This window comes from Neophocaena asiaeorientalis, unplaced genomic scaffold (assembly GCF_003031525.2).
Source record: "Neophocaena asiaeorientalis asiaeorientalis breed wild unplaced genomic scaffold, Neophocaena_asiaeorientalis_V1.1 scaffold242, whole genome shotgun sequence".
In the NCBI taxonomy this organism is placed as follows: Eukaryota; Metazoa; Chordata; class Mammalia; order Artiodactyla; family Phocoenidae; genus Neophocaena; species Neophocaena asiaeorientalis.
Window position 1 is genome coordinate 7,042,487 of NW_020172451.1, and position 23,806 is coordinate 7,066,292.

Below are 23,806 nucleotides of genomic sequence, written 5' to 3' on the forward strand. Positions count from 1 at the left end.
ACCAGAAGCAAGCAGGCGGGGCCCCCTACGAAAGCCCTTCGGGACCTGGCGGACAAGCCGAGTGGCTGCATGCAGGGCCTTCTCCTGCCACAGCAGCCCACCCAGGCCCGGGTGGCACGAGGGGCCTTCCACCTACCTGACTCGAGAGACAGCATGCTGCGGCCAGAGCCTGAGTGTGGATGCTGGTCCGAGTCGTGGGCCCCTCCCCATTGCAGCAGAGCGGTCAGGGGGTTAAAGGAGAGGCACAGGAAGGTGAGGACACACAGCAGGATTCGCGAGCGGTCCACCATGCCAAGTGCTACAGGAGGAGAGTCTGGCTCATCTTTGACCTTCAGAACAGGGGGCCACAAGGTTAGAACGAATACTGTGTGGATTTTTATAGCATTTTACTTTTATATATACGGGAATCAGATCGTGAGATTTAAATTCAAGACCATTAAGTCAGATGGGAATAAAGCACTTGCCCTCTTGCCACCTGGGAGAAGAACATGTTCTAAAGACCAGAGGGACATGAGCTCTGCTTTTACAACAGAGCTCCATCACAAAAGAGAACACTCTGCAGGATTCTGTGTCTGTGTAATTCCACAACAGGCAAGCTAATCTAAAGCGACAGAAGGCAGATCAGAAGTTGTCTCAGGCTGGAGAGACGTGTGTGCACTTCCTGCAAAGTGTAAGTTCATGAGAGATAAAAATGTTCTATATCATTTTGTTCTAAACTAGAAGAGATTTATTCATTTATCATTTTGTTGTTTTTTTATAAATTTATTTATTTTTATTTTATTTACTTTTGGCTGCATTGGGTCTTTGTTGATGCATGCGGGCTTTCTCTAGTTGCGGTGAGCAGGGGCTACTCTTCGTTGCGGTGCGCAGGCTTCTCATTGCGGTGGCTTCTCTTGTTGCGGAGCACGGGCTCTAGGCACGCAAGCTTCAGTAGTTGCCGCACGCAGGCTCAGTAGTTGTGGCTCCCGGGCTCTAGAGTGCAGGCTCAGTAGTTGTGGTGCATGGGCTTAGTTGCTCCGTGGCATGTGGGATCTTCCTGGACCAGGGCTTGAACCTGTGTCCGCTGCACTGGCAGGTGGACTCTTAACCACTGCACCACCAGGGAAGCCCCATTTATTGTTTTTTGTTTTGGTTTGGTTTTTTTGGCTGCACCACACAATTGATAAGATCTTAGTTCCCTGACCAGGGATCAAACCCGGGCCCTCAGCAGTGAAAGAGTGGAGTCCCAACCACTGGACCTCCAGGGAATTCCCTATTGTTATTTTTTAATTGAAGTATAATTGACCTACAACACTATGTTGGTTCGAGGTACACAACAGAGTGACTCGATTTTTTCATACATTACATCAGCTCCATGGTAAGTCTAGTTACCATCTGTCACCATACAAAAGCACTACGATACTATTGATTATATTCCCCATGTTGTATATTTCACCCTTGTGACATTTATTTTGTAACTGGAAGTTTGTAGTATCTTTTTTTTTAATTTTTTTTTTAGTTTGTAGTATCTCTTAACCTCCCTCACCTATTTCACTCACCCTCCCAACTCCCTCCCCTCTTGGCAAACACCCATTTGTTCTCTGTATCTACCAGTCTGTTTCGTTTTGTTGTGTTCGTCCATTTGTTTTGTTTTTTAGATTCCACATATAAGTGAAATCCTATGTATTTGTCTTTGTCTGACTCATTTCACTTAGCATAATACCCCCTAGGATCATACATGGTGTGACAACATCTCATTCTTTTTTACAGCTGAGTAACAACACTTAGGTTGCTTCCATATCTTGGGCTATTATAAATAATGCTGCAATAAACATAAGGGTGAACATTACTTTTTGAATTAGTGTTTTTGTTTTCTTTCAGAAAAATACCCAGAAGCGGAACTGCTGGATTGGATGGTAGTTCTATTGCAAATTTTTTGAGGAACCTTCCTACTGTTTTCCACAGTGGCTGTATCAATTTTCATTTCCACCAATAGTGCATGAGGGTCCCCTTTTCTCCACATCCTCACCAACACCTATCATTCTCTGACTCTTTTATTACACTTAGCATAATACCCTCTAGGTCCATCCACGTTGTCACAAATGGCAAGATTTCACTCTTTTCTTATGGCTAATATTTCATTGCATATAAACCACATCTTCTTTATCCATTCATCTATTTCTGGGCACTCAGGTTGCTTCCTTATCTTGGCTATTGTAAATAATGCTGCAACGAACACAGGGGTGCGTATGTCTTTTTTTTTTTTTTTTAATATTTATTTCTTTGGCTGTGCCAGGTCTTAGTTGTGGCATGCAGGATCTTCTTTGCTGCGTGTGGGATCTTTTTAGTTGCGGCATGAGAAATCTTAGTTGTGGCATGCAGGATCTAGTCCCCTGACAAGGGATTGAACCCATGCTCCCTACAATGGAAGCTTGGAGTCCTGACCACTGGACCACCAGGGAATTCCTGATGTTGAGCATCTTTTCATGTGCCTGTTGACCATTTATATGTCTTGCAAAAATGTCTATTCATGTCTTCTGCCCATTTTAAAATTGTTGTTTGGGGGGTTTTCTGATGTTGAGTTGTACGACCTCTTTGAAAATTTTGGATACTAACCCCTTATTAGATATATTGTTTGCAAATACCTTCCTCCATTCAGTAGGTAGCCTTTTAGTTTTGTTGGTAGTTTCCTTTGCTGTGCAAAAGGTTTTTCTTTTGTTTTTTTTTAGGGTTACATCCGTCTACTCTTTTTTTTTCTTAATTTATTTTTATTTTTAGCTGCGTCAGGTCTTAGTTGTGGCACACAGAATCTTTTTGTTGTGGTGCGCGGGCTCTCCGTTGTGGCGTGTGGGCTTCTCTCTAGTTGTAGCCCGTGGGCTTCTCTCTAGTTGTGGCGTGCGGGTTTTTCTCTCTCTAGCTGTGGGGCGCAGGTTCCAGAGCACTTGGGCTCTGTAGTTGTGGCGTTTGGGCTCCAGAGCGCATGGGTTTTGTGGTTTGTGGTATGCAGCCTCTCTAGTTGAGATGCGTGGGCTCAGTAGTTGTGGCACATAGGCTTAGTTGCCCAGTGGCATGTGGGATCTTAGTTCCCCGACCAGGGATCGAACCTGTGTCTCCTGCATTGGAAGGCAGATTCTTTACCACTGGACCACCAGGGAAGTCCCAATGCAAAAGCTTTTTAAGTTGATGTAGTCCCATTTGTTTATTTTTGCTTTTGTTCCCCTTACCTGAGGAGACACAGCTCCCCTCAAATTGCTAAGACCAGATTTCCCTGGTGGTGCAGTGGTTAAGAATCCACCTGCCAATGCACGGGACACAGGTTCGAGCCCCAGTCCGGGAAGATCCCACATGCTGCAGAGCAATGAAGCCCATGCGCCGCAACTACCAAACCTGTACTCCAGGGCCTGTAAACCACAACTGCTGAGCCCGTCTGCCACAACTACTGAAGCCCGTGCGCCTAGAGCCCGTGATCCGCAACAAGAGAAGCCACAGCGATGAGAAGCCCGTGCACCGCGACGAAGAGTAGCCCCCACTCGCTGCAGCTAGAGAAAGCCTGCGCACGCAACAACAAAGACCCAACGCAGCCAAAAATAAATAAATTAAAATTAATTAATTAATTTTTAAAACTTGCTAAGACCAATAACAAAGAGCATACTGTCTATGTTTTCTTCTGGGAGTCTTATGGGTTCAGGTCTTACATTTAAGTCTTTGATCCATTTTGAGTTTATTTTTGTAGATGGTGTGAGAAAGTAGTCCAGTTGATTCTTCTGCATGTAGCTGTCCCATTTTCCCAGCACCATTTATTGAAGAAGCTGTCATTTCCCCTTTGTATATTCTTGCCTCCTTTGTCATAGATTTAAGTATGGGTTTGTTTCTAGGCTCTCTATTCTGTTCCATTGATCATGTGTCTGTTTTTGTGCCAGTACCACACTGTTTTGATTACTGTAGTCTGAAATCACGGAATGTGCTACCTCCAGCTCTGTTGTTCTTTCTCAAGATTGTTTTGGCTATTTGGGGTCTTTTGTGTTTCCACATAAATTTTAGAATTATTTGTTCTAGTTCTGTGAAAAATGTCTTTGGTATTTTGACAGGGATTGCACTGAATCTGTAGGTTGCCTTGAGGAATATGGTCGTTTTAACGGTATTAATTCTTCCAACCCATGAGCACAATATACCTTTCCATCTGTTTGTGTTGTCATCAATTTGTTTCATCAATGTCTTATAGTTTTTCCAGTACAGGTCTTTTACATACTTGGTTAAATTTATTCCTAGGCATTTTCTTCTTTTCGATGCAATTGTAAATGGGATTGTTTTTCATTTCTCTTTCTGATACTTTGTTGTTAGTGTATAGAAATGTAACAGATTTCTGTATATTAATTTTGTATCCTGCAAACTTACTGATTTTATTTATTAGTTCTAACAGTTTTTTGAAGGTGTCTTTAGAATTTCCTATATATAGTATCATGTCATCTGCAAACAGGGACAGTTTTTTTTTGTTTGTTTATTTATTTGTTTTTGGCTGCATTGGGTCCTTGTTGCTGCGTGCGGGCTTTCTCTAGTTGCAGCAAGTGGGGGCTACTCTTTGTTGCGGTGCGCAGGCTTCTCATTGCAGTGGCTTCTCTTGTTGCGGAGCATGGGCTCTAGGTGTGCGGGCTTCAGTAGTTGTGGCACACGGGCTCAGCAGTTGTGGCTTGCGGGCTCTGGAGGGCAGGCTCAGTAGTTGTGGCACACAGGCTTAGTTGCTCCGCGGCACATGGGATCTTCCCGGACCAGGGATTGAACCCGTGTCCCCTGCATTGGCAGGAGGACTGCCAACCACTATGCCACCAGAGAAGCCCAACAGTGACACTTTTACTTCTTCCTTTCCAATTTGGATTCCTTTTATTTCTTTTTCTTGTCTGATCACTGTGGCTAGGACTTCCAATTCTATGTAGTATAAAAGTGGTGAGAGTGGGCATCCTTGCCTTGTTCCTGATCTTGGAAGAAACGCTTTCAGCTTTTTACTCTATATCTTGATTACTGTGAGTTACATAAGCGTATACATTTGTTAAAACTCACCATACTGCACGATACAGTAAAACAGGTGTACTGTATCACATATAAATTACACCTCAAAGTTGATTAAAGACCATACTTTAGTATGAACCTATTTACAGAAGCTTGCTTATTCTTTTTTTTTTTTTTTTTAGCCGCACCACACACCTAATAGGATCTTAGTGCCCCAGCCAGGGATTGAACCTGGGCCTTCAGTAGTGAAAGTGTGGAGTCCTAACCACTGGACTGCCAGGGAATTCCCAGACGCTTGCCTATATCTAAAACCACAACATTGTTTTGTTTTCTCCCCAGTTTTACAGAGGGAGAACTGGAGGCAGAGGCCCTGCCTGCCCAGGGAGCCTAAGGAGGGAGGGAGACTGGAACCAGATCTCCGCTGACTCCCAGGGTGTACATCCCACACAACTCGTTTTCAGTATTTTTAAACCATTTGAAAACTTCTTCTGAGGATTCAGACACCTATCTAATTCAACGTATATGTGGCCTTTTGTTACCAAGCAGAATCACATTTATAAAATATTTCAAAAATAGAGCTTCCTTAATAAAATTAAGTACATGATACAATAAATGGTCTGATCAAAAACTTATGCTAGGGGCTTCCCTGGTGGCACAGTGGTTGGGAATCCACCTGCCAGTGAAGGGGACCCAGGTTCAAGCCCTGGTCCGGGAAGATCCCACATGCCAAGGAGCAACTGGGCCCGTGCACCACAACTACTGAGAGCCTGCGCTCTAGAGCCTGTGCTCCGCAACAAAAGAAGCCACCGTGGTGGGGGGCCCGTGCACCGCGACGAGGAGTGGTCCCCGCTGGCCGCAACTAGAGAAGGCCCTCGCGTAGCAATGAAGACCCAACATAGCCAAAAATAAACAAATAAAATAAATTAAAAAAAAAAACAAAAAAAAACTTACGCTAGAAGGGAACTCTGTGCTTTTGAGGCCAGAAACTGCCAATGTCAAAATACAGCACAAACCCCAGTGGTCTCCACAGGTTCCTGGGAAGATCATTAGGCTTGAGCCTCTTTTAACGAATTCCATTAAACAAGAATTGCCAGGGGCTTTCTTCCACAATTAAAGGCCCTTGGTAGGAATGTTATCTGTTAGACTGCAAACTGTAATCATTTCCCAAAGAGGACCCAGAGGCAGCATCATCCTAACCCAACTGATCAACCTCACAAAGTGGTCGTGCCAGGCTCATTATGGGCGAGGGAAGCGATGAGGCGCCTCCAGCAACTCCTAGCTCCGCACAACAGCTGCTGTGTGTTCCCATGCTGGATTTGGCCATTATTCCCCTCTGATGGGCCCTTTCAGCAAGGACCAGTAAAACCGGAGGTTGTATCCCCATACAGAGTCAGCTTTCTTTTTCTTTATTCTCCAGTACGTGGCTAATTTCACAGAATTCTCGTTCCTCTCCAGCCCAGGGCCTCTGAACACCTGACCTGGGCCGCTGTCTGCAGCCTCCCCACTATTAACTTCGGGGAGATGGGAGAGATTCCAGGGGTCAGGGGATTTCAAAAACTCATTACCTTTGCGTCATCCAATAGAGGGCTTCCTGGCTCAGAGTCGATGGAGTAGGGGGAGAAGCCTGCCTGGGACCCCGAGTCGGAGGCCGGAGGCGACATCAGAAGGACATTCTGATTAAAGTCATCGATCTTCAGGTCCACGTCATTGTCCACCAGGCTGCCTAGGTCAATGCCCTTCAAGAGCTCTGTAAAGAAAACCCTACCTGGCAAACGGTCCGTTTTATAGCACCCCACCTGGGCTGGGGCTGGGCTAGGTGAGGGATGCACAGCCCCTGCTCCTGCTTCACCCCTGAAGGCACCTTTTACACAACAGTGGACCCTGCCCGGTGCCCAGCACAGGATTTCTACTATAACCGGAAAGTCTGAAACCCTTTTCTCAACGAGCACACTTACTGTTCTTCTGATTTGCCAGTTTCAGCACCATGTTCTCCTGGCGCAGTTTATGATTGACCTGCTGCAAGTATTTGATGTAGTCAATGGCCTTCCTCAGAACGCCAGACTTGTGCATCTGGGAAGGAAGACAGGTGAAAAACACGGCGGCGTCAGACCAGCTTGCACAGTGAAGAGAGCAGAGGCCCAGAGCTCAGGCTCCGGAGTGGGAGGTGCTGAGTTCAGATGCTGACTCTCCCACTACTTAGCTGTGCAACCCAGGACAAGTTACTCAACATCTCTGAACCTCACTTTCCTCCTCCGTGAAATAGGGATAATGACAGTATATGAGTCATAGGCTTGCCATGAGGATTAAATGAGCTAATATGTGTAAAGAGTTTAGCCTCTGGCCTGGCACACAGTAACACTATATATAAGCTGTTACTCCTACTTCCTATGATAATCCTAGCATCAAAACAAACTTTAAGGAAAACAAATGACAAACAAAAAACCAGAGTACTGTTGGCTGGTTATCTTAAGTAAAGGTATATTAGTACCTTTCAGATTTGTAGGCTACAAGGAAAATTATATTTTCTTTCAAAATAGAGGTAAAGATAAACAGATAACAGGTAAAAAAAAAATCTCCTATGTGCCAAAGCCAAAAGATACATTCATTGAAACACCAGAAATTTATGAAAAACCAATTTCCTCTATTTGTTCCTTGTCAAAGATCCAATCTCCATTTTTCCTCCTCCCTAAAAGGTTAAAATATTGTTAGCCATCCCTGAATACAATTAAACATATGCCAAAAATGCCATCAGCTGCCTCAGATGTACACACGGTTGTGTACCTGGCCATCAGTGAGCAGTAGGTGTCTGCGACACGGTGGTGGTAGTGGGGGGCGGGGGTGGCCACCATCACTGCAGAGCAGACTCAAAGGTCCAGGCAGGCCACTGCCTTACCAACACCCAACAGTTAATATTTTATAATCCTGGAATTTCAAAACACCAAGATGCTTTAGTAAGAGAGCACCTTTAACTATTCTTGCATTCACTCAGCCTGGGCCTGGGTCTTCCCTAAATTCCTGTAGCAAAGACAGATAGAGGGGAGATGATGGGGCATGAAATAACATTTTGCTTGGTACCTACCTTGGCATCTGTCCCCATGACCAGGTCCTTCAACTCAATGATTTTGTCATTGATGGAGGAGCGATACCGCTTCTCAATGATGTTGTGTGTCGTCCTCCTTTCTCCTTCCTTGGGGGGCTCGAGCTGCTTGACTCCCCCAGGTACCTGCTTAATGGGCACTTTCTCTTGTCCCATCATCACAGGCATTGTGGTCAGAATGGTCCCATTGCTGCCCACCAGGGTCTAGAACAGACACAAGGGCAGAATGACCACTTGGTTAGTCTGAGTAAAGCAACCTCGCAACACAAACCCACTGGCCCTGGCCACGTGGCATCACCTGAAAACGCTGTGTAGCCTGACACCCTTCCTGGGTTAATTAAGTCCAGAAGCCTTAGGAGCTGTGGTACCTCAGGTACTGTGCCCCTTTCAGAGTCACTGTTGATTAGTCATGTGCCACAACAGCATTCATGTGGATAAACACCAACCTTTGATGTAGGGATGCCAGAAACACGTCATGTGATTCCTGCTTTGCTGTCGACCCATTAGCCACCTCTGAGCTCGCATACAGTGCACCAACCACAAAACTTTCTCCTGGTGTATGGCACGTATTTTCCTCTCACATGACGGTGAAGTTAACTTACTGCATTTCCTTATACGATTTGCCCATCAAAAAGCTCAAGGGCAGAAGTGAAAATCAGAGCCATTTTATTAAACAGACCAACTAGAGAGGCTTCCCCTTGTTTTCCCCTCAAATCTGCTTTTCCTGCTCTTTGTTTCTGTTTCCACTACTTTTAGTTTTATTTTCTTCAACAAATGGCCTCAATATCCAAATGGCCAATGAACACAAAAAGCTTCTTAACTTCACTAGTCATCAAGAAATAATTCACACATAGTAAAAAGCACACATTTTAAGTGTACAGCTTAATGGAATTGTGATGTATGCATACAATGTGTGTAACCAAGGTAACCCTGACCAAGACACAGACCATTTCTATCCCCTTAGAAAGTTCCCTCATGCCCCTTCCCCCAGAGCAGTAATCATGCTCTGACCTCCAGCACCATCTTCCTGAACTCTGTATAAATGGAATCGTCAGCAGGAACTCTTTGTGATAAGCATCTTTTGCTCAGTGTACTATTTTTGAGGTTTAGCCACGTAGTTGTATGTATCAATAGTTCTTTTTGGATGGATAGTTGGGATGTTTCTAGTTCTTGGCTTTTATGAGTAAGGTTTGCTTTTGAATTCTGATCACTTTTTTCTCTCAGACTCTCTTGCCACAAGATGAGACAGTGGCCAAGACCCTACAACTGAAGTATGGGTGCCTTTCATGTCCCCCACCTTGGAGCCCCTCCCTTCCTGGGGGGCCTAAACCTCCATCAGCAGGACCTAAGAGGCAGATGGTCCTGTGTGGAGCTGTTGCCCAGAACCTGGGGCTCCTCTGCTGTTCCTCTCTTGCCCCTCATAAACCCTAGTACTCCCACATAACACTCGGTGCTGGTACTTCTTAAGGGGAAAAAAAACCTACAATGGGGTAATTTTGCAATCTGACACACTGCATAGAGCTGCCGCATCTATTCAGTATCTGGAGACTTCGTTACCATCTCTGAGGCCTAAAACCCCCAAGAAGCGGGGGTGGGGTGGGGGGCAGCTCTTACCGGAACTTGAAGGGCAGCTGTCTGGATGGGGGTGGTGAGGGCAGTGAGGGCTGGGTTCTGGACTGCGGCCATCACAGGGCTGCCATCTGTCTTCAGTGTGGTCAAAACAAGGGAATCTGTCTTGATGATCTGAGGCTGTACCAGGACCTGGATGGAAAAGGAAGAAAAGGAAAAGGAAGGTAGCATTACTTTTCTATTTTGCATTACTTCTTCCTGCACAGACCTTCCAGAAAAGAATGAGAAAATAAAATTTTCATAAAACTGAGAATGTAGCTTGATTACTGGGTTGCCGGGGAGAAGGCGTACAGCTAAAGAGGGTTCTGGGTTGGAAGGCTGAAAGGCTCTGAGGAGAGCAATGCCAGCGGCCTAGCAGGGGCAGAGCAAGCATGGCTTGGGTGGACAGTGGAAGGAAGAGAGACCTGATTGTGGACAAACTTAGGAATGTGAGGAAAAGGGCTGGGAAGCAAAAATGGTAAACCTGGATTGTTTTTTAAAGCTAACTTACTTCATTAGTTAGAAATACAGTCCACTATGATACACAGCTTAAGAACATTCTGGCACATTTCTTTTCAGTTTTATACCCATGACACGTGTAAATGAGTTAATACACCAGCATTTACTGAGTTTAGGTGGGTGCCAGTGTACATCTGCAGATGGCTTCTCTGCCAGGTCTCACGGGTGCCTCGTAAGGTCCAGGTGCCCCTACCTGCCCTGCAAGCTGCTCCCTCACACTCCGCTGGTCCTGCTTAGCATGCAGACCACATCTTCAACCACAGGCCGGCCAAGAGCCCCAACCAAGGCCTCCCTGAATTCTTGTCAGCCACCTACCGGGACCTGCTGCACCTGGGGCGCAGCAACTGTCTGCACCGTGGCCGGCGCGAGGGTCTGCAGCGTGCCATTGGCTGTCTGCGTCAGCACCCGCTGGGCCTGCACCGTCTGCACCTGCTGCTGGATGGTGACCGGCTGCACCTGGGAGGATGTCACTAGGCTTTGGACTTGAGGCTGAAGGACTTGGGAAAGGAGGAGAAAAAAAGTCACGTGGACGAGGAATGCATTCTGTCACCGTAGCTGTGGCAATAACCGAGGCTGGAGTGCCTCCTAACGATCCCAGCTCCCCACCTGTTGCTGAAGAAGATGTGCACAGCCATTTACAAGCTGGTCTAGATGACAAGAACATCCCATAAGGGCTACATCAATTTCTGAGGGAACGAGTACAAATTATTTCATTACTCCGATGCTGGGGTGGAGGTGAGGGAAGCTAATCAGCAAGGGAGCTAACAGGTGTTGAGAGCCAACTCCCTGGGGCTTCACTTCCTCCCGTGAAGTGAATGAAAGGTGCACTTTGGGATGAGGGTCTCAGCTTTTCGCTTTGTGGCCTCCCCCCAGCCCCTAAACCCTTGAAGCCCATTAAAGACCTGTCAGATCCTTTGAAATTAGTAGAGCAATACTAACCCCACCCAGGGGTCCCCACAGGGTCACAGAGCAATCTGATGAAAAGGTGCTGGGACACAGCACAACAGAGAAAGTCCCTCATTCACTCAGCACACACCGAGGGCCTACTGTGAGGCCCGCCAGTCGGAGACACGGCACCTATGTTAAAAGGAGTACTCTTCTCTGCAGTGGATGCTCAGGAGATGTCTCCTGGATGAATGGTTCTCAACCTACAGGTGCTGAGATCTTCCTGGTACCTGGGTGAGTTTCAAGACTAATTTTATTCAAGCCCCCACCTCTAGTTACCAGGACATCCCTGTGGCTACTGTGCCCGCTGGAGTCTCTGACCACGCATCCTTGAAACAGGCACAGTAGACATTAAGGTATTTGAAGAGACCAAATGTGTTCCTGCACCACTATGCTTACGGCCAGCTACTGAAACCTCATTCAGACAGGGCCAAGTTGATAGGCTGTGTCATCCCCAGAGAGGGCAGAACTATTTACAGTCTACCTCGGAAGTGTCTGCAAACTGGCACAAAAACTTTTGAACCAACCAATCGCTATCACATCGGAGTTCTGAGTCACCTTGAAAGCTGGTAGCTGCGTTCTGGTATATCAAAGGCTGCTGGATGATCCTCGTCTGGGGAGCGGTGCTGAAGGTCGGGGTGATCATTACTGTCTGCTGCTGCAGCTGAGCTGGAGGCTGGGGCTGGGGCTGGGGGCGGGGCTGAAGAACAGGAGTTGCCCTTGGCGGAGGGGGAACCGCGGTGGGGGGAGCCTTGACTTGTAGGGCTGGAGCCTGGGGGGAGGTAGCCGAGGGCGAGAAGGACGGTAACGGGACCTGGCTGAAGGACCGCTGCACCGAGGGGTCCCCGGCTCCGGCTCCGCCACCGCTGCCGCCGCCATTGCTGCTGCCGCTGTTGCCACTTCCACCACCGCCAGGGAAGGAGCTGCACAGCTGCTCTGAGAACAAGTCAGGGAACTCTCCCACTTGATTGCTGACAAACTGCAGCATCTCTGTGAGCAAATGGAAAGGAGTAATTCTACTGCCAACCAAAATATTAACTTTCAAATTTGCTTAAGAAACCGAGGCATGAAAATCCAATAGCTTTCCCAAGACACTGCAGAGATGGGTCGCCTCTCTCTCACGGGGGAGTGGGACAGGACTTCACTTGCTTGATGTTCTTCTCCCTCCTCACCACCTCCAGGCTTGTTCTACCCACTTTCCTCATTGTCTGTACCAGGCCTAAGAGGAGCTACCTCTGTGCTGGGTGAATGTTCCTCTTGGAGGGTACGGCTGGTCGCATTTTACGGTTGGGGTATTGCTGTCCTGAGTCTTTGGAGCTCAGCAGCCTTGTACTGTGAGGCCACCTCCAGTCTCAGCACTGCTCCCCATGGCAGGGGAGTCCCCAGACCCCAACTCTCCTTACCACAGGCAGACTCTGGGCCTTCTCTCCAAGATGGGCATATCCCTGGGCACTGTTGGTACCCTCAGGAACACTCGGGGATGATAAAGTTGATGGCCTCCAAGTCATGGAACTTTAGAGGTGGAATGGATGGAAAGATCATACACGAAGTCCAGGACAGGGAAATAACTCGGCCAAGGTCACACAGCTCATCGGGGCACACACAGCAAGGATTAGAACCAGTTCTCTGCCTCCCAGCCTCGCCTTCTTCGACTGTACCCCAGTGCCTTCACTGTCAGAAGGTCAGGGCAGAACAGCCCAGGCCCTGGACCCCTCTGGCTGTGCCCCTTCCCTCTGGGCAAGGAGCCTGTGGAGCCAAGGGGATTGTCCGCTGAAGACCATGCCGCCTTCTATTGACAGATCATGCTCCAAGTACCCGGGACCCCTAAATTCCCAGCCCAGAGGGCCTCTTCCCCTGCTTCATCCTCCCAATGGTTTACCCAAATCGAACTTAATCCACAACTAACAACTCATCTCTCATGACTCCTTCCTCCCCATAGGGCTGCTCCCCAGTCTGGGGCCTCAACTTTGACCCAGGTATGTTCAGATCTACAATTCTCTCCCCTGTCCACATTCTCTCCCCTTTCCTCTCCAACACATTCCCAAAAAGCTACTGCTTGTTCCTAAACTCTGGCACCCTCCTCTCAAAACCCTCAAGGCTGCAGGATGCTCTGATTTGGTCACCAAAAAGAAAAAACAAACAAAAACGAAAAACAAAGCCCCCAAACACTGTCTCCATTCATTCGTCAAACCCCCACCAGCAAGTCCCTCCCAGGTTTCTAGCAGTGTGTGTGTGTGTGTGTGTGTGTGTGTGTGTGTGTCTGTGTGTGTTTGTGTGTGTGAGGGGGAGGAATCTGGGCTATAAAGACTCTTATGTTAGGCAAGCAGAAAGCTACCAGGGGTTTCTAGCACGACCTCCACACAGGATAACTGGAGCTTAGCAGTTCAGCATGTTCAGTGTTCAGTCAGTTCAACCTGCTGGCGAGACCGCATCTCACAAGATTCAAGGACTACACGGTGGTGTTATTTACCAACACCTCGACACCCTGCTCTGTCCCCACTCAGCCGTCAGCTGTGGGAGGGAGAAATGGGCAGAATGCCACAGATACTGTAACCTGTACCAACAAATTCCAATTCCTTGTACATGATTAAACTAAGAAATACTCTCAAACTCAGCACAAAATTTAAACAAAACACAACTTGGTGCTGACACATTCCAAGCACAACAAAATATTATAAAATGCTTTAAGAAATTAAGAGAAACCTAATAATTCGTTGAGCTTTCCAGAACTCCCATAAAATCCTGACTCTGGGGAATCAACACAGAGGACTACTTTGTGAGCCAAAAGAACATCACTCCCTGGCTGATTGTTCTAAGCCATGGAAAGCTAAGGAGGGCAAGAGGCCAGAGGGTAGATGGGCACAGGCTTTGGCACTAGGTGGGTCTCAAAGGGCCCATCTAATCAGCTGTGTGAACGTGGGCAAGTCACTTCTTTCTACACCCTCGTTTCCTTACAGGAGGCTGCCACAAGAAGACTCACTTGGCTTCTTTGTGGTGAGGATTAATAAGAAAATTGATACACAGTGCTTGGTGGGGGCAGACCCTTGCAACAAAGGTCCCTGTCAGTGGTGCTTCTGAAGCCCCACTAAACAGGCACTCGGTTCCACTTATCCTGTCGAGTGCTCTCTAGAACCTTTTGTTGGGGAGACATGGTCTGGCTGGTGAAGTAATGTACGGAGGTCACAAAGCTCAGTTCACAAAGCAGGTTAAGTGTGTGTAGGCAGATGGAATGCGACTGCTTAAATTAAAAAAAAAAATCCTTTTCGATCCACACATGAGGAGCTCCAGGGAGCTATCTCCAGCCAGGCAGACAGGCACGGGGCTGAGGGGCACAGAGGAGCCGTTAAGACTGAGCATTTGAAGGAAGAAATAACGAAGAGGTTCTTTGAGCCACTGCTGCAGCAGGCACGCTGGGCCTCCCGGGGACCCGTCTGGCCTGCGGTGACACAGAAGGGGAGGCCCCGGTAAGTGGAACGAGGCCCACCCAGGCGCAGATCTGCTCAGTACCTGGGGGCTACACCTCGGGAGCTCCCCACGTCTCCTGGCTCTTCCCTGCTCCCATTATTCAATCATTCGTGTGCTACGGACAGACAGGCTCTCATGTCCACAGAGAGCCATGAAACCTAGAGAAGGAGGCCTGGGAGAAGGCAGTTTTTTTTTTTTTTGCGGTACGCAGGCCTCTCACTGTTGTGGCCTCTCCCGTTGCGGAGCACAGGCTCCGGACGCGCAGGCTCAGCGGCCATGGCTCACGGGCCCAGCTGCGTCCACGGCACGTGGGATCTTCCTGGACTGGGGCACGCACCCGTGTGCCCTGCATCGGCAGGCGGACTCTCAACCACTGCGCCACCAGGGAAGCCCAAGGCAGTTTTTATGGAGGTTTGAAAATGAAGTTTGGCTAGACATGGAAGGCCAGACACGGGCCTCCTTGGAGCTGGGTCGCCCACCCGGGCCTGCAAACCCCAGCTCACCTTGAGGGGGGACTCCTGTCAGCCACCCTCCCCCACCAAGCCACATTCCTGTCTTTAGCTGCTTCATAAACTAAGATTTAAGTTGCTTGATAAAGTAGGCTGGGCCCCAAGAAACTATATCTGGGTTTTGATCACGTAACCAAAATTAGAGGCTCCGGCTGTCACCTGTGCCTGACAGTCTCAGGCTTCATCCAAGGAGACCCCAAGTTCACTTGTACTTTACAGAGCTCGCGACCTAGAGGTAACATAAGCCACTGTGTCTGGCTCAGTCTAGTGGCATCTACCTCAGAATGAGGTAATTCGAAATCTGGTCAGATTAATTCTGGTCAAGAATAAAGAATCGGAAGCCCCAAATGGGGTAACGTTGTCTCCAAACCGCAGTCAGTCAAAAATTCTTTCAATGGGTATTTGTTACCTAGCCCTGTTAGGTGCCAGAAGAACTACTTTTACAGAAGTCATTTATTCTTATATTTTGAATTTATTATGGATCTTGTGTTAGACAATGTTTTAAAATAATTTTATTTTTTAAATCATAAAAGTAACATTCACTACCAAAAAATGTAGAAAAAAGTTAAATGAAAAAAATAAAAAATAAAAATCATCCAGCAGGGCTTTCCTGGTGGTTCAGTGGTTGAGAATCTGCCTGCCAATGCAGGGGACACGGGTTCGAGCCCTGGTCTGGGAAGATCCCACCTGCTGTTGGAGCAACTGAGCCTGTGAGCCACAACTACTGAGCCCGTATGCCACAACTACTGAAGCCCACAAGCCTAGAGCCCGTGCTCCCAACAACAGAAGCCACCGCAATGAGAAGCCCGCGCATCGCAAAGAAGAGTAGCCCCCGCTCCCCGCAACTAGATAAAGTCCTCGTGCAGCAACAAAGACCCAACACAACCAAAAAAAAAAAAAAAACATCCAGCAATTCCACCACCCTGAGACATCTACCACCAATGTTTTGATGTGTATCCTTCCAGACTTCTTCCTGTACAAGGCTTGCTTGCAAACACAAGTGTGCACATGTGTGGGATGGTTTTACAAAAATGGGATCACGCTGAAGATGCTATTTTGTCCCTGCTCCCTTTGGGAACAATACATTGTATTGTATTATATTAACGCACCAGACTTTAACCACTTAGTGATGATGGATGACTGCTTTCATCTTTTCAGCATTATTAACAACACTGACAAAAATCTTGGAACAAGCATCTTTTCCCATTTATCTGATTATTTTCTTAGGATAAATTTCTAGAAATTAAATGGCTGGGTCAAATGACAGGTATATATACTTTGGAAAGGTTACAACAATCTATACGCTTGCCAGTGTTTCCCCGCATTTAACAGGCTGGCCAAAAAGTTCAAGTTTTTCTGTAACGTCTTATGGAAAAACTCGAACGAACTTCTTGGCCAACCTAATATTTCTGTCCATTTGATAGTGGGAAAAAACAACATCTAATTGTTTTAATTTACATGAATGCGTATTAAATGAGGTCAAACATCACCCCCCCCCCATTTTATTGGCCATTTGTATTCCTTCTTTGTAAATTGCCTGCTCTTGACCTCTGTTCATTTTTCTACTGGGCTGTTTGTCTCTTTTTAGTGATTTTTTTTTTTTTTTTCTTTTTAGTGATTTTAAAAACTTTCATATATTATGGATATTTGCTTGTTCTTATATATTTGCAAATATTTGCCCCACTTTGTTGGGTTTTTTTTTGTTGTTGCTGTTTTGTTTTTTTTGCTCAGGAAAGAGAATGGCATACTCACTGAGAGCTACCCTGGCCTAGCGCTGTAACCTGGGGCAAGTTTTACCTCTCTGAGCCACAGTTTTCTCACTTATAAAATGTGGCTAACAATTATATCTAACTCGTCATGTTGTTGAGAGATAATTCACATAGAATCTACAGCACAGTGCCTGGCACTTACTATTAGCTAGTACATGTTATACACAGTGGTTTCTGACAGTTAGTTTTGCTTTGACTTTTTTTTTGGAAAATTCAGATTTGTTCCAATGCATTGGATATATTAGGGAATAATCTGGGCATAACATAAATTTCGTGTTTACTTATGCATGAAAGAAACACTAAAAAATGCAAAAAACGATACCCAGCTGAAATGAGCCACACAGGAAAACAAAAAACGCACATATTTCAAACATCCACCAGCTGTCAGATCACCTGCATGCGTTATGAGCTGTAACCCTCCACATCTGGGGTCAGAAATTTCCATCCGACTTCAGAAGGCCTTCCTTCCATCACTTCACAGTAACTTGCGAGCTATAACCTTCCAATGCCTACTTCCACAAGCAAACCTCAGGTCTTTTTTAAGGTAGAGTGCTACATTTATTGTGGTAGTTATACATTTCTTAGCCACTTAACATCTGTAAAACCGTGCTGTTTAGGGGGTCTTATCTTATTTTTTATTTATTTTTACCGTTTAATTTTAATTTTTTTATTGGGCTATAGTTGATTTACAATGTGAGTTTCAGATGTACAAGACAGTGATTCAAAATCTTTATAGATTATACTCTATTTAAAGTTATTATAAAATATTGGCTATAGTCCCTGTGCTGTACAATAAATATATCCTTGTAGTTTATTTATTTTATACATGGTAGTTTGTACCTCCCTATCTTTTTTATAGAATGCCTACTTATTTTTTCTCTCTCTTTTCTGGTCACCTATGAAGTTTTTGAGTGTTATGACCCTAACCCCACTTTCCCCATAAGCCCTGTGGTTTTTACTGTGTAATTTTGCATAGTGCGGTAATTTTTAGGAATGTGTATGTTCCATTACAGCAGAACAATTTCAATCCTGTGCAGTAAAATTACACGGTTTCTGTTCCTCCTCCCAAAGATCATAAGGATATTGACCTAAACTTTCTTCAGTTACTTTTGTTCATCTTTCACATTAGGTCTGCCCAACAAACCTAAGAACACAGAAGCATGGTGTGTGATGTGTGTAAGGCTGTTGGGAGTGAGATGGACCACGACCAGTGGGGGAGAGGGAGGTAAACACAAAATCTAATATCCAGCAAGAATCCTTCTTGAGCAACAAGTATCCTGCTTTCAAGCTGACGATCCTGTCTCCCCTCCTAGGATGATTTTTTTCTAATAATTAAAGAATCTTAAAATTTAAAAAAATGAAGTAAAATGTAGACCCATATCAAGCCTGAGGGTCAATGGTAAGATAACTCTTCGTTTTCCCACCATCTTGCTGTTTGTGATCACCACTGCTTTCCCAGGACCTAAAACATCAATTATTCCCATTCAAGTCACCCAGAGGGGCAGGTAAGGAGCTGGGCTGTCAACCACACCCTTCAACCCAGAAGCCCTGAAATGCAAGCAATAACAGAAGGAACAGGGGGACAGTTACAGCAGGCAAACTAATGCCTTAAAACTGTTCCACTCAAACACCAGGAGGCACAGCCATTTGGTAAGAAGCTCAGAGCACAGGGACACAATTGTATACTTCAAGGGAATTCTGGGTCACCATCCTGGGGAAAGGGAGTCTGGAGGAGGCACTGAATGACACAGGATGACAAACTAGTGACCTGGGCATCCTATATTTTAAGCGAGGGATGAGTGAACTCTTTTTACTGGCAAAGAAACCACAAAGGGAAACTGGGTGGGGAGGTGGGGTCCTTAAGTGCTTGTGTTCCACAACACACACAAATGTGTCATATATTCCTTTGCACATATCAAGTATTACATAATAAAATAAAACATTTGAAAATTAAGAGAAAAAGAAAACACAAAGAGAAGCCAAGTCATTCTCAAATGGCCTCTGGTCTGCTCTGTCCGGCTCTCTCGCCACCTGCCCAGGCTGGGTATCAGGGGCAGCCCCAGAGGGCCCCAGCTCAGTTGGCCGGTCCTGGCTTCTCTGGTCCAACACAGCAGGAGACCCGAGCCAGCTCTTGAGTTTCAATCAAAAGAGAGTGATCTTTGGCACTACCTTCAATTGCTCTTTCTTCTTCTTTCCGCTGCCGTGAGTTCGCTATGAATTCCTGGCAGGTCTCCTTCCGTAGTATCACAGAGTTATCTCTTTGCTCCACTTCCATACCCTGCCTTGATTTCAACCGCAGCCTTCAACCCAGTGACAATCGTCTTCTTTGAGTATCTTGTTGGTCCAACAGTCTTTCAAAGCAAATCAAACTTCTTGAACATGAGCTTCCTACCGATTCCTACCAACTGGTAGCTTCCTACCAATTGCTCCCTCCTACTCCAGGGGATTTCACTTCCCACTCACCTTAGCTCATCATCCAGCCTGGAAAAATACCCACTCCCTTCCTTTTTGGCACATGCCTTTGGGGGGTGGGGGAGGCAGCCTTACCCTTTCTGCTTGTTACAGCCCTCTTCCTTTAACTGCACAATTCCATTTCAAAATGACTTACAATTTCTTCCACCAAGGACTCTTTTCTACCTCAGATCCAGCCATCTTTTAGATCTTGAACCCAACTGTGATTTATTTGTTAAGAAAAAAAGTCTAAAACTTGAAAATATGGAAAATTTTAAAAAGTACAGTTCTGGGCTCCCCTGGTGGCGCAGTGGTTAAGGATCCGCCTGCCAGTGGAGGGGACACGGGTTCAAGCCCTGGTCTGGGAAGATCCCACATACTGTGGAGCAACTAAGCCCGTGCACCACAACTACTGAAGCCCACGCGCCTAGAGGCCGTGCTCCGCAACAAGAGAAGCCACCGCAATGAGAAGCGGTGCGCACTGCAACCAAGAGTAGCCCCCGCTCACCGCAACTAGAGGAAGCCCCAGCACAGCAATTAAGACCCAAAACAGCCAAAAAAAAAAGAAAGTACAGTTCTCTTTAAAGTCGTACCAGAGCATTGCCTAAACTCTGGTTTAGACAATGCTCTGAAGGTCATCTGATGCTCTACAGAAACATAAAGTTGTCTGACTTCCTATTTACTACTGATTAGGCGCACGTTCTGTAAAATCAGATGTTCTCATGTAGAAAATAAGCAAGTTGCAAATGATTTCTCTCTGGTAAAAAAGATAACCTTGAAAGCTTTGTTTTTATTGCCCTATAGGACATTAACCAGTTATGCATCTAAATTTGCAATCTTATTTCTTTCCAACTATGTAAATATCAGTTTCTTACATTCCCCTTGAATCCAGCCTGGTCATCCTGCTGGTTTTCTCAATAATGTTAATAAATCTTTGGTATGTGCTGATGATATATTAGTATAAGAGTTATGTTTTTCACCTTAAAAAATTTTATTTTGCCACATTACATACAGTAAGATATATTTTTGTAATGCTTTTCTTTTTTTAATTAATTTATTTATTTTTGGCTGCATTGGGTCTTCGTTGCTGCACGCGGGCTTCCTCTAGTTGCAAGAGTGGGGACTACTCTTTGTTGCGGTGCGCAGGCTTCTCATCGCGGTGGCTTCTCTTGTTGCAGAGCACGGGGCTCTAGGTAAGCAGGCTTCAGTAGTTGTGGCACGCGGGCTCAGTAGTTATGGCTCATGGGCTCTAGAGCACAGGCTTAGTAGTTGTGGCGCACGGGCTTAGTTGCTCCGTGGCATGTGGGATCTTCCCGGAGCAGGGCTCGAATCCGTGTCCCCTGCCTTGGCAGGCAGATTCTCAACCAGTGTGCCACTTGGGAAGCCTTTTAATGCTTTTCTTATATCTTGTGTTCTACAAGCACCTAGACAAAATCTTCCACTCCCCTGTACCTCTCCAGGCACTAAGCACTCTGGTAGTTAAAAAAATTGGCATCGGGCTTCCCCGGTGGCGCAGTGGTTGAGAGTCTGCCCGCCGATGCAGGGGATGCCGGTTTGTACCCCGGTCTGGGAAGATCCCACATGCCGCAGAGCGGCTAGGCCCGTGAGCCATGGCCGCTGAGCCTGCGCGTCTGGAGCCTGTACTCCGCAACGGGAGAGGCCACAACAGTGAGGTGCCTGCGTAACGCAAAAAAAAAAAAAAAAAAAAAAAAAAAGAGTTCTGGTTATGTATGAAAACTGGGAAAAAGGCCACCTATCTCTTAGGGACTGTGTGAAGGAAGTGTGGCAAAGAATCATATTAAAGAAGAAAAGCAGGAGGTCAAACAGGTAAACCAAGACTTAACTGGAAGGCCAAACAGCATGGGGATTCCCAAGTTTAAATTCAGAGAGAACTGGCTGTGGAATCAGCAGCACTGGGTTGTGAATCTAGTGATGTAATTGTTGGGTTGCCTTTGGAAAATTCATTACTCTCCCTGAGACTGCTTCTTTACTTATAAATATGGGAATAATTCAAACTCCAATGGATGCATATTAATATACAGAAATATGTCCAGCACGTAATAAAATGTATTTGACGTTTTCATAGTTTCTTTTTTATCATAACATTTGAAAAAGGGACCTCTCTCCAGGTTAGATTCCAATTTAACCTCTGAATAAAAGCCAACGGTCACATTAATGATGTTTAAAAGCAAAAACAACTCAGTGACAAAGCTAATAAAACTTATTTTCTAATTAGAAATCAAATTTATAGTTCATATTTTATTTAAATGCACAGGTGGTTATGACTAAAATTAATTTCATATTGATTCTATGTGAACAACACGATAATCAGCTATCACTGATACCTACTTAGCACTTTACACAAACCCAGATGCTAGTATTATTATTCTACTTTACAAGTGAGGAAAAGTTAAACTACTTTCACAAGCCTCTCATGTAAGCTACAAAGTGGCTGGGCTGAGATCTGAATTTATATCTGTATTTAGGTTTGTCTGAGTCTCCCCTCTATGCACTCTATTTTCCCTACAAAACAAACATTTCTTGGATTTTACAACTTGGGAGAAAGATGCAAGACAGACCTGGAGTGACAGTAAAGTACGGGGAATCTGGGTGTGTGTGCAGGGGGGCACTTAATGTAATCCATCTCATTACTCTCAATATGAAGTTCAATGTTAATGGAAGAAGATTCATCTCAGGGCAACACCCATGTAACTGACTCATGGGGGAGTAGAGGAGAGAGATTTTTGCCTGACTGCATTTTGCAAGTATACCTCCCTCCCAAATTATTAAATTATTCTCCAAATGAGACTTTCTGCCTTGACAAGATGCTCCTTTCTAGAACACCTCTCTTTCTTCAAATAAATAACAAATCAATGAAGACACATCCCTTAAGACATGCATTCAACAAACATTAACTTAGCCTGCCATGTGCCAGACACAAAACTGAACACCTTCAAGAGGCACATGTTCTGGCAAAGAAACCCTGTGTAAACACTTGCCAGGGCCAGCTGCTGAGTGCCGGGATGAAAAACGGCACATGATGCAAGAGGAACCTGTTGGGAGCATGTTGCTTAAAAAGCTTCTGTTGTTGATTTTTACTGCGATTTATCTCATGTTTGTGTGTGAGTATGGGTGTATTTATAGATAAAGTTTAAATGTGATGTCTTTTTCTTTACTAGAAAAGAACTTCATTAGCAGTGTCACCCAGTTGTAAGTCATGCCACGTGGCATGTGGGATCTTAGTTCCCTGACTAGGGATTGAACCTGAGCCCCATGTATTAGAAGGACGGAGTCTTAACCACCGGACCGCCGGGGAAGTCCCCAGTTGTTTCTGCTTTTAACACCTAGCTAGCAGTTCCACACGTTGCGGTATACAATTCAAATCACCCCATGAGGTAGCTTCGAGCACTCTTTTAAATGAGTTACTCTATGCACAGCACTTAGAACAGTGCCTGGCACAGGAGTGCCTGAAAGTGGTGATGGTGGTGGGGCTTGTTACACAGGAAGAAACAAGTCCAAGTCCAAAGATGGGGTGTGAGGCAGGTGAGTCAGCGAGCGGCAGGCTGGGGCAGGAGCCTCCTCCACCCTCGCCCAGGCCCGGTGCTCTTTTTGCAGGCACCCTGCTCCAGAAGTCGCCCCAACAAGCACATTGCGGGGCCTCCTCTCAGGAGTCCCTCCACCCCTGGGGCTGCCCCACCTCACAGCAACTGGGCTCTAGAATGTCCCCACTCATGCGACAGTCCCACCCTGTGTCCTGGCCGGGAACCCAGGCCTTCAGCCCTTACCCAACACCAAATTAAAGGCATCAGATTTGTTGACACTCCCCGTCTGAAAGGCTGTCCATCTTATTCCATTTATTACTTTGAAAGGCTTGCCTTTAGAAAGAGGTCAAGAACAGACTTTGAGAACAACAATTAAGAAGAAAAAACTCAAGCCAATTACTAGCAGTAATAATAAAAATAGTATATATAGTAATTGTTCGTTTCCTGAGCTCTTACCATGTGTCAGCAATTACATTAAGCACTTCACACAGATTTCATCACTTAATCTCCACACTTTGAGATGGATGCCATTATCGCCTCCACTTGACACACAAGGAAGATGAGGCACAGAGAGCTAAAGTAACTTGTCTAATGTCACGCAGTCCGCAGGTGGCAGAGCTGGGATTTAGAGTCAAGCTCTTAGCCACCATACTGGACAGATGCTTCGTTTCTATTATTGCATAGACGTCACCAGACAGAGCCTGGCATCAGACAGATGCTCAGTAAGAGCCTTGTTCTTGAATGAGAACGAATACCCGCAGCTGGGGAAGGGAAGGAGTGTCATCCCAGGTGTCCTGTAGCTCCCAACTCTTCGTCTGCTCCCACCCGCATCGCACTGTCCTCTCTTTCACTCTCCTGGAACAAGAGGCTAAAAGTTGAGGAACAGCGAGTAAGATGCCAAGGAACGCTCGGCACAAT

The 23,806-nt window shown here is 46.0% G+C and overlaps 1 protein-coding gene across 2 annotated transcripts in view; it reads right to left on the reverse strand.

Moving 5' to 3' along the window:
- SREBF2 (sterol regulatory element binding transcription factor 2) overlaps nt 1-23,806 on the reverse strand; it is a 60,626-nt gene that overhangs the window by 25,697 nt on the left and 11,123 nt on the right. The window contains exons 1-8 of one of the 2 annotated variants that reach the window (XM_024737617.1): nt 19,065-19,610; nt 11,711-12,142; nt 10,523-10,704; nt 9,695-9,841; nt 8,063-8,284; nt 6,939-7,053; nt 6,549-6,730; nt 137-329 (exon numbers count right to left, since the gene is read on the reverse strand). In XM_024737617.1, the coding sequence (XP_024593385.1) occupies nt 137-329; nt 6,549-6,730; nt 6,939-7,053; nt 8,063-8,284; nt 9,695-9,841; nt 10,523-10,704; nt 11,711-12,142; nt 19,065-19,170 (1,579 nt within the window). In that variant the 5' untranslated portion in view covers nt 19,171-19,610. Of the gene's footprint in view, nt 1-136; nt 330-6,548; nt 6,731-6,938; nt 7,054-8,062; nt 8,285-9,694; nt 9,842-10,522; nt 10,705-11,710; nt 12,143-19,064; nt 19,611-23,806 lie in introns of those variants that run through there. The other variant, XM_024737618.1, reaches the window with a different exon arrangement.